The following is a 10,586-nucleotide window of genomic DNA, read 5'->3' as shown; positions in this document are numbered from 1 at the left end:
TAAAGGGTTTTAACGCACACCTTCCAGCCAATCAGAAACGATTATTCAAACAGACCTTGGTACGAGTTATCATATTATTTATAATAAAGCCCAGAGCCACAACACTTCACTTATTATAGGATGTGAACATTCCCTATAATATATATAAATATTAAATAAGCCTATATATATATATATATACATATATATATATATATACATATATATATATATATACATATATATATATATTCCACGTGGGGCAAAGTGTCCCGTTTTACTCCACGCCCTGACAGACCGGCTCTTCTAACCGAAAAGGAGAACACACACTGCCACACAGGAACCGAGAGAAAGAAACACTGATTCCGGGCCGCCCTGCTGTCGGTAAAACGGCACACATTCAGAGAAAGAGCGCGCGGAGAACAGCGTGCGTACCGTGACCAAGAGCGCGAGACCAATAGCAGCCGTTGCGCGTGATTGAACCCGCGTCTCTTGGCGACCGAACCGTCATCTTTCCGTTGTGCTCAGCTGCACCGGGACCGTGTTAAACATCCGGTGCATCATTCCATCATTGAGCTCCGGTATGGACTAACGGTTTCATGCGTTCATTCGCTACAGCGGCGGGCGGCAGAGCGTCTGTGTATCGGTGACACGCCGCAGATGTCGTAAAAGGAAACCTCGCCGTTTATTTCGGAAGCTCGGGATTGTTTTTGTTTTCGTGGATTAAACTCGTGTCCGGGATGGGGAAGGAGCAGGAGCTTCTGGAATCGGCGCGGACCGGGAATGTGGGGCTGGTGGAGAAGCTCTTGAGTGGGAAGAAAGGATTGCTGGGATCGGGATCGGGCTCCATACCTCTGCCCGGTTTACTCAGGTATGGAAACGTCGTAAGTTTGTGTATTTGTCCCGAAATGTGTTTGGATAAACGGGTTTCCGGAAAACTAAGGAGTCTGTGCTGTTTATATGAATACAAAAAAGCGATAATATCTCTCTCACAGACACGCACACACCCACTCCAGGCATCCCCGACCCACTGCGCCCCTCAATATACAGTCCTGATGTCGGGACGTAAGCTATGCATTTTGTACTTACACATACTGACATGTGTGAGAAAAAGTCATCACTCTTGTGAAGGCTGCGCTTTATTTGTGCAACTTCAAGCTGAAGTTTGAGGAGGGACGTTTTAAGAGTGAATGTGGCAGGGGGATGCCCATAGATGTCAAGAATGAATGTATGTGTGTGTTAACCCCTTGCAACACCCACCCAAAATATAGAAAGACCCCTTTTTAATATCTCATTTGTTCCTCCTTTATGGCCTTGAGATGAAATGAAGAGCGGTTTGAGACGTTTCTGACCTTTCTGGTTAAATCAAGATCTAGTGATGTCATGTTTTCTTGTGTGCCACAAACCCCACTTTACCATGACTCCAGAGTCTGCAAAGAAACTTCTGATATTTCTATATGAAATTAAACATGTATGTGACCCTGGACAACAAAGCCAGTCTTATGGGATCATTTTTCGTAAATCAATATTTTTACATAATTTGAAAGCTGATTAATTAAGCTTTTTGTTGATGTGTGGGCTGTTAGGATATGATCATATCTGCTGGATATATAACTGTTTAAATCTCTGGAATCTGACGGTGCAAAAGAATCAAAATATTGAGAAAATTGCCTTTGAAGTTGTTAATAAGAGGCACTGTTACTGGTCATCCACTCACAAAAATAAGGTTTTGATATATTTAGGGCAGGACATTTACTAAATATCACTTATCTTCACTTAATGATCTTCTGGCATAAAAGAAAAATCGATAATTTTGACCCACAGAATGTATTTTTGGCTTTAACTTAAAATGCTACTTAAGACTGGTTTTGTGATCCAGGGTCACATATTTCTAACAAACACATATTTGAAATGTTGTTATTTTTTTGCTCTTTTTAAAGCACATCCCATTTTTATGACAATACAGACACTTAAATGAAACAAAATAACCTGTCAGCTTTGTAACAATGCAAAACGTTTTTTGTTTGTATTTGCCAGATGCTGTTACGGGTTGTGGTTGTACTTACAAACATGCTAAAAACATTACTAAACCAGTTTTTCAGTCATTCATCTCATTATCCAAAAGATTTTTTTTTTAATGTTGGTGACCAAACAACATTGGCCCTCATTGATTTCCACTGCATGGACACAAAATCTTTTGTGTTTCCCAGAAGAGAGAATCATACTCACGTTTTGACTAACATGACGGAGAGAAAAATGATAACAGACTGATGAATGTCCCTTTAATTATTGGTTAATCAGTTAATTAAATCAGCCGATTAAACCCGGTTGCCTTGTAAGTGTTTCATCTCAGCTCAAACTTATCTCTCTACTACCTTTAATGTCAGTATGTGACAGCCGCTTCTCGCATACCTGGTGTGTGTCTCTCTCGAATCGCCCATTGTCATGTGTTTGATCAGCTGCGTGTGTTTACAGTTCTTGATGTCTCACGTTTATGAACTCGGGAAATATGATGAATGTTCCACGCCGCACCAGTCTGTAAAATGACAAGCGTACATAGGGGAGCGTATGCTTCAGGAATGGCCGGGATGGGGGAAGGGCACCTGGGAACTGCAAGCGTGCTCGCGAGCTCGTGAGACAGCAGAAAAGCCAATCGAGCAGAGAATGAAAGTGTGTGTGGCATCAGGCACGGCGCTTGTTAAAACCGCTGATTATTTCTGCAGAGTTCAATCGATGGCTCTGAGTGTTGCTGTCTGGACAAAAGATCCCTGTCCCGGGCATTTCTACGGTGATAATGACATAACCTTGCTGCTTCTTGGGTTTAGACGGCATTGTTGTCTGGTGGTCTTTGTTCTTTTTCGTTGGTGGACACATTGTGGTTAGCTTGGTTTTGCATGATGGGAAGTGCGTTTCTTTTATTGGGTCAGAGCTGTTGGCCAGAGGGATGGGTCAGTACAGTGCAGTACAGTACAGTAGGAGGTCTGTCTCAGTCCATCTGTCCACAATGCTGGAAGTTTTGTCTCATCCATCGGTCGCAGTGAGCTAAGAGGCCATCGCCTGAGGAGGATTCACATGGTTTGATCTAAAAATAGGGTCGGGTGTATGACAGGTCAGAGGTCATATAAAGGATTTTAGGAATGTGATAATAATACTGGTTGTCTCATGTAATAGTTGAGGCAAAAATAGAAATGATTTCCTGTATCCTGCTTTGATTTTTAGAGAATTGCAAAAATATTATTTTTGGAAGGATTGTTACCTAAGCTTTGAACTATACATTTTCTGAGAATGTATTTATTACCAATATATTGAATCATCTGTTTATATTTAACTAAACCCTGATGATAGATCCCAGATATCAGTTTATATTTTAAGAGTTTGAAATTCATGTGTTATTCATGTGACAAAAAGGGTTGCACGAGACAACGTACTTTGTAGGATTTCTGTGAATTAAAATGTGCAAACCAGAAGCAATACCCAACAAATGGAGAAGAAATGGCTCTTTATAGAAATTACATTTTCATATGCCCGTTTATGAGGAATATGTGACATTCTGTAATGGATGAGACAAATTTACCTGGCTATGGAAAACTATGCTTAAAAAAATAATAAGTGAGACTTCACAAGGGTATTTTATCCAATATCTGAGCTATGGTGAAACCCCTTGGTAAAAACTTTTTAATTCTAAGGTTGACATTTGCATGGATTTGCTCAAAGGTTCCCTATGACCAGCATCCATCAAACAGACTTAAACACAAAATACATAAAAGTATATATAAAGTCAATTTAACATGCACTTTAATAAAAAATGAATACATTTTTATTTAGATTGAGCTATTTCCAGCAATATACATTGACCTCTCACACACTTACACGGTGTTGCAAAGGGGGATAGGGCCCACCGCTACTACGATCAATGTTTTGTGCCCACTGCGTTAATGGATTAGCCCATCAATAAAAACACACTATGATTGCTTTATTAGCCCGGCAACACATGACTTTAAATGAAAGGACATTCATACACCCAGTGTTTAATATGATCATGACAAACTAGATTACACAGCCATTATTTGTCTCATTTAATAAAGTGTCTTGAGTCATGAGTGAGACTTGTGTTGGATTGGATTAGGTCTCAATGTTTGTTTGCTGTGTTTTACTAATACGTCACTTACTGGCACTGAGTGATTCAGTGAGGAAATTGTGACATTAATACATTTGTCTAATTTGATTGGATGGCGAGCTTGTCAGTCATACATGCATTGATATTATGTGTCATCACTGGAGCTTAAAATTAAGGTGCATTAGAAACTGTAATACATCACAAAAATGTGACATTTTGAATTGTGGCATATTGTTTACATTTCCTGTGTCCTGTTCTTTGCTTATTTTAGTAAACACTGACACACAAGGACATACTTTTAGCTATAGTCGTACTCTGTTCACACAGAAATGTAGTTCTGTTTATTTAGGAAAAATATAAATAAAGTGTATTCATTCACTCAGAATAAATGCAACTTAAAACAGAAAACAAACTAATGGTATAAAAGCACAAACAAACACACTGTTTGGTTTGTCCCACATACCAATTTTGTTTATTTTTCAATATTCTCTGCAGGCTGTGTTGAGTCATAGACCATCTTACTCTCCTTAGTATAGAGATGTTGGAAAATGTATGACTAGTCAGGATGTTTAAGACAAATTGTAGACAAATCTTAAAGGAATAGTTCACCCCAATTAAAAAATATCTGAGTATGACTATTCGGTGCCACACAAAAAGATATTTTGAGAAACGGTGAAAGTCAATATGGTCCCGTGTTGTTTGGTTACCAAAGTTCTGTAGAATATCTTCTTATAAGTTCTGCAATGCATTAAGTCAGGTTAAGAATGACATGAGTGTCAGCAAATGATAAAAAGAACGGTTATACAAGGCTACACATGGGCAGATTTATTCTATTATATTTAATATTCAGCTGTTCCCTTTTGTTAAATTTAAGAGCCTCTTCCTCCTGAGAATAAGTTGAAGAGACTTGTTGGAATCTCTTTTCTCTCCGTCAGTCCCCGTCATAGTCTTGCAGTTTACGAAATAAGCATTCAACACTTTTATCCCCCATCTTATCAGGCACCAAAACAGACCACGGTGCTGTGCGGCACGCAGCACAGTGTCGTTTAGAGCTATAAACACTTCACTGTGTCCGAGTGTGTACCAAGAACACAGACGGTTCTAAACCTTCTGGTAAGGAGAGCAGCCGTCAGCTAGTGTGGGGGAGCTTTGCTCAGATAGTGGAGAACATGACGTTTAAATGTCACCATTCATTAAGTGAGAAGTGGATGGAGGTGGTGTAGTTGGGGTCAAAGGTCAGAGTGTGGGGAATTTTCTGTTTCTATGTGGAGGTTGTTCGTCTTTTCGGCTGTCTGTGCTTCTAAGTGAACAATCGTGTGTGAGTGTCTATAAATCATCCTATGATAGATGGTCAAAAAATGACCCTTTTAAGAAAATTTGATTTGGCACAATGACTCAGCATGGGAACCAGACAGTCGCAAAAAACAGACTTTTGACCTTCAGCATGAAGTCTGGTCCACTTTTCTCTTTCTTAGCAAGAAACAGCCACTTAAGGCCACTACTATAAAAGAAGAAACCTCAGTTTGTTTAGTTTTTATATAATGTTTAGAGCAAACCAATACAAATAATAAAGCATTAAAGCGCTAGCTGAATTAAATATCTGTCCACAGTCTCTGCAAGTGGTTGTACAGACAACATATTTTTTTCACAGACATACATAAGTGTAAAAATAAATGCTATATGCTTTTCTGCTCTTGTTTACTTGCTACTTAGAAGCTCAGACACAACTAGCTTTCAAATAACATCCACACCTCATCATAGAAACCCGTCACCTAATAAACACAACTTTGTTTTCAAACATGTTAGAGTTTGCAGTGGTTCGGGAAGGAAGATATCTTCACTGTCATGTTCTGGATCAGTACAGACACCTGATCAAAGATCATGTACTTGGAGTAGGTGTACTATGGAGTTGAATTTTAGGGCAAAATTTTGAATATAATTTTTTGCAAGTAAATAAATAAAAAAAATTGAAAAAGATGCCTAATATTAATAGTGTTGGGTATCCTTTGAATTTTATTGATTATCGATTTCCATTCTTATCGATTCCCAGTTTTGATTCCACAGTTGAAGTAAAACATTTAGATATATCATCCTGTATGGATTGTCTGTTTTGTATGATTAATTCTAATTTGTAATACTGTCGCTAAACTACATCATGGTTAGACTGTTTTTACTAACGAAACTGGTAAATTTTTGGTTCCTGTGCTTTACCGCAAATAGTACAGTTAAACTATGCTTACTATCGTAAAAAATATGGTTAATTTGCTTAAGGGCTTTTATTGGCTTATATTTATATATCAGCAGTTAACAAGTTAACACTTTCACTTTTCTGAAAATATTTACAACAGGAATTGATAAGAGGAATTGAAATTGTAATTTCAAGTATCCGATTCCTATTCCTTTAGATTCCGATCCAATGCCTAACACCGTGTCTACACCGGACCTTAAAGGGTTTGTCGCTTTGCACGACATCCCGTGTGGACAAAATGTCAAATTGTAATGGGTTTTAATGTGTTTCTAATGTCTTTTGTCATGTCGTGTTGCATATTCCAAATATAATCATATTTGTAGGGTTAACATTATTTAAATAATCACGGTTATTAATATCACGTTAGTTGTCAATACAAGAGTTCAATTCAATGGTTATTGACGGTATAGACATCCCTTTTATATCGAATATACTTTATACAATGTTTTTTTTTTCAAATAGCGATCAGTGTATTTACTCAATGCATTATTTGTAGCATGTTTGCTAAAAACGTAATTTATAGTAATTTAGTAAATCAATTTAAAGTATATACTTTTGTTTAAAAAAATAAAATAAAAAACTGTTATTGAGCAAGTACACAAAAATCAGTGTTCAGAGTCTATGATAACGATTTATAATTTGAGGTATGATTTTATACGAAATGTAAGATTAACATAATTTGGCTGCATCCCTTGTGTAGAAAACTTGGCAATTTATTTGCAATTTCATGTTTAAACAGAGAGGGCAAAAGTTATAGATTGCAGGTGTTTTTTTATTCCATTTTCTAGACCAGTTTAGCTCATTGTCCTCAAGTTGTGGCTTGACTTGTCCTGGCTAACTGTACTGCGTAAACCCATCTGTTTTGGTGCGGCCTTGTGATGAGTTTAGTTTTCTGTAATGCTCCTGTCTGTGAATGTTCTACTCCTCTGAGCGTGCTTGCCCTTTGTCTGAAATGCTGTCATAAATCAACCTCTCAGCCCCTCATCCTTTAGCTTATCGTAGCTTATGACTAGCTGTTTTCTGCGCTGATAAATGGCCTTCACAGGGCTGTTTGGATGAGGGTTTAAAGGCATTAGAGCTTGGGTGGCTCGGCTCCCCCTCAACCACATGACTAGTCATTAGATTAGCTTGTTTTATGGACACCCCATGTATGGGTGTGTGTTTATGCCTATCCTGAGCCTTGTGGGCTGCCTGCCCATGTCCTCTACCAGTGTAACCTACATACCTGGCATGTTTAACATTCCCAAATCAGAGGATCATATTAATAAGCTTACAAGTTTGTCTAAGGATGTTTTGGTGTTTTTCAGGGAGCTCGAAAGTAGGCAAAAAAGACCTTTGACCAAAACTTTTGCATTTGTTGAACATTTATTGACATTTTTGCATTGAATAAAAATGTTGTACTATTTGGATGCACATGTGATTGTCTTAAAAAGAAGTCTTCTCAGAAGTGAATACCTATTATCAAAAATAGGATCTACACCAGCCAAAGAACAACCATTAGAATGAATTAAAGCGCTTGTCCTTGTTTTAAACGCATCCCAAAGTTCTCGGTTGACCTTAGAGGTCTAATTAAATCCTTCAGCCAGATGCCAAGATGAACGAATAGAAATGTTCCCTCTCTTCCCTTCTGTGTCTGGTCTTTTACAAATCCCTTTTCTTTATCTTTCAATCCTTCTCTTCCTTCCAATATTCTCTTCCTTCCTGAATCAGCTGTAAAGCTATATTGCTCGTAGCAGGGCCTCCATTGTAGTATTGATCAGTTTCTCTCTTTCTTTCACGTGATCGAACCCGAGACTCAGCTTACAGTCCCATTAGAGGCATTGTCAGCATTGGCTGGCAAACAGCAGAGGAAGACAAGAGGTGCCAAGAGAGCTGGATTTACTCCATTTTTATCTCTATCACTCATTTCCCCCTTCTTGCCTGATATATAAACACATTAAATCTAAATGTGGAATGTCAATTCGCCAAATCAAAAGAAAGGGATGAGATATGTACTTATTTTTAAGCACATTAAGGTAAAGAAATGTGTCTTTTTTTCCAAACAATGAAAATAAATGGTGACTGAGGCTGTCAGTCACTAATGTTCTGCCTTTTTGTTATGCTTTTTTGTTTTGTTAAAGAAAGTCTAACAGAGTAAACTTAACCGTATTTGTAAACTATCCTTTTAATGTTTTTCTGCGTTGTAACATTATTTAAAAAACATCTTTCCAATACAAACAGTACCACAGTTTTACTATGATGTGCAAAACACAATGCCAACAAATCACTGACTTAACAGTATAATAAAGTAGAACATAAAAAAAAAGATATAATTTTTTTAAAATTGTTTTTCTTCCTTGGTTTCTCTTCTTGTGTGTTACTAGGGATATTCTAAGCAATAGGCGAAAGGGAGTCGCACACCGGACGCGGAAGCGCCTAGCCGCGCAGCTTTGCGTCTAGCACAACTCTGTTATTAATGTGGTAGAATCGAGAGGTTTTCTGTATTAATGTGCTGTTTTTCCATTATTCCCAAACAGATTAATGCATCTTGCAGTTTATGGTGAAGTCAATTTGATTAAAGAGGATTTCAGTCAACATCTAATTTAATGTTAAATTATGCGAGTGGCACACTGTGTTGCTACAGGACACGTAACAGCGTCCAGAGTTGTAGTGGAATGCCGCAGCCTAGCGGTGAATGTCCGCACCGGTGTGTGTGTACACTCATAGGCCCGATTCACATGTCAGCCAGGGTAGCTGCGCGGAAAAAGGGGGCGAGGTGGTCACGACGCGCATGTGTCAACAACCAACTACCCAATATTGAAAAGCTCAATGAAAATGGAGACAAAGATGATCACAGCATAAATAAATCTAGTAGCAGAGTTATTGCAACGTATTTTCAGTGCATATAATCCATATATCCTTTGTTTATACCTCCTCGTCTCAACGGCGATCGTGGCCCATGGATGCTTACCGACTACAGACACCAGGAGAGCGCAAAGTCCAGGTGCTTTGTAAAAAAGAACACAGCTCGGGCTTTCTGTGCAGTTTTAGATGCAAAATGTAAATCAAGCCTTAGTAAACAATATGTTCATATTTACAAATTATGGTGCTATGCTGCACGGCTCGCCGCTTCCATGTCCGGTGTGCGACCCCATTAATGCTTCGAAAATACAACCCAAATACAAATTTAATTGTAAAATACATCCATATGGTTACTAAAATACATTGTTGTTATGCCAAACATTACTTTTATCCTGTCTTGGCTTTTATTATGTAGTGAAACACAAGACTAACCATTTTCGTGAGGTTTAGTCTTTCAGACGTGTCAGTGATGAAGTGAGATGGACATTCTGGCGGAAGAATTTTTCAGTCCATGAGTAAAATCCACTTAAACTTGAGTTAACACCAACTCACTGAGTTAACTCGATTAGCATTGAGTTAGCTGCTCTCTGCGTATGTGCGTTGTGGAAATTGCAAAGTCATGTGTTTAAACGGATGTATCTCCACTTCACAGCATGTCCTATGTACATTATTTAGCCTTGGTTTGTGGACAGCTAGATGATCTCTCAGCGATAGATGTGATAGTGTTCTGGTGTGTGTGTGTGTGTGTGTGTGTGTGTGTGTGTGAGAAATGACAGTCTAGGATTACAATGTCCCATGATGCTGTTTCCTTGCAGATAAGCTGGCCTGGCTCAGAGACACACAGAAACTGATAAAGATTGTGCAATATGGAAAGCTCTTTCTTTCTCTCTTCATCTGGGCGATGGGTAAATTGGTTATTGCGTTATGTGTAGGGAGACCAGACTGATTTGGGTTATTTTGTGTGTATTCACTGTTTCTCCAGCTTTCTTCCAAGCTTAAAAACAAAAAGTGAATGAATTAAAAATTACAATTCTTATTTTTCCATGAAATATTGCAGCGTAATGTAAAAAGCTTATCAATGTGGGTCATTTTCTTTTTTCTACAGTTAAAATCTGAAAATGCACTTCCGCCCCGAAATGACTATCCATCTCAAATGACGTAAACCAGACCGCTTGGCCGGAGCATCCGTTAACTCCTCACCTTCAACTGTCAGTCTGCTGCCGGTTTCATTTCAAAATACAACGCCTGTTTTTACACATCCAATAAATTTGCAGGAAAAAATGCACACCCACTAATTTTCTCTTTAGAATTTGTTTTTCACTCGGAAATGTGTCAGAATGCGGAAATAAAAACGATTGCACAGGGACTTGATTTTTAGCGGCATCTAGCGGTGAGGTTGCG

The 10,586-nt window shown here is 38.4% G+C and overlaps 1 protein-coding gene across 6 annotated transcripts in view; it reads left to right on the top strand.

Moving 5' to 3' along the window:
• Positions 1–315: 315 nt before the first annotated feature.
• The window catches only part of anks1b (ankyrin repeat and sterile alpha motif domain containing 1B), a 134,598-nt gene continuing 124,327 nt past the window's right edge, over positions 316–10,586 (top strand). For 3 of the 6 annotated variants that reach the window (XM_056747550.1, XM_056747551.1, XM_056747547.1), the window contains exon 1: positions 317–850. In XM_056747550.1, the coding sequence (XP_056603528.1) occupies positions 720–850 (131 nt within the window). In that variant the 5' untranslated portion in view covers positions 317–719. Of the gene's footprint in view, positions 851–10,586 lie in introns of all 6 variants that reach the window. The other 3 variants (XM_056747552.1, XM_056747548.1, XM_056747549.1) reach the window with 2 other exon arrangements.

This window comes from Triplophysa dalaica, chromosome 5 (genome assembly GCF_015846415.1).
Source record: "Triplophysa dalaica isolate WHDGS20190420 chromosome 5, ASM1584641v1, whole genome shotgun sequence".
NCBI lineage: Eukaryota > Metazoa > Chordata > Actinopteri > Cypriniformes > Nemacheilidae > Triplophysa > Triplophysa dalaica.
This window is presented reverse-complemented; position numbering and strand designations above follow the sequence as displayed.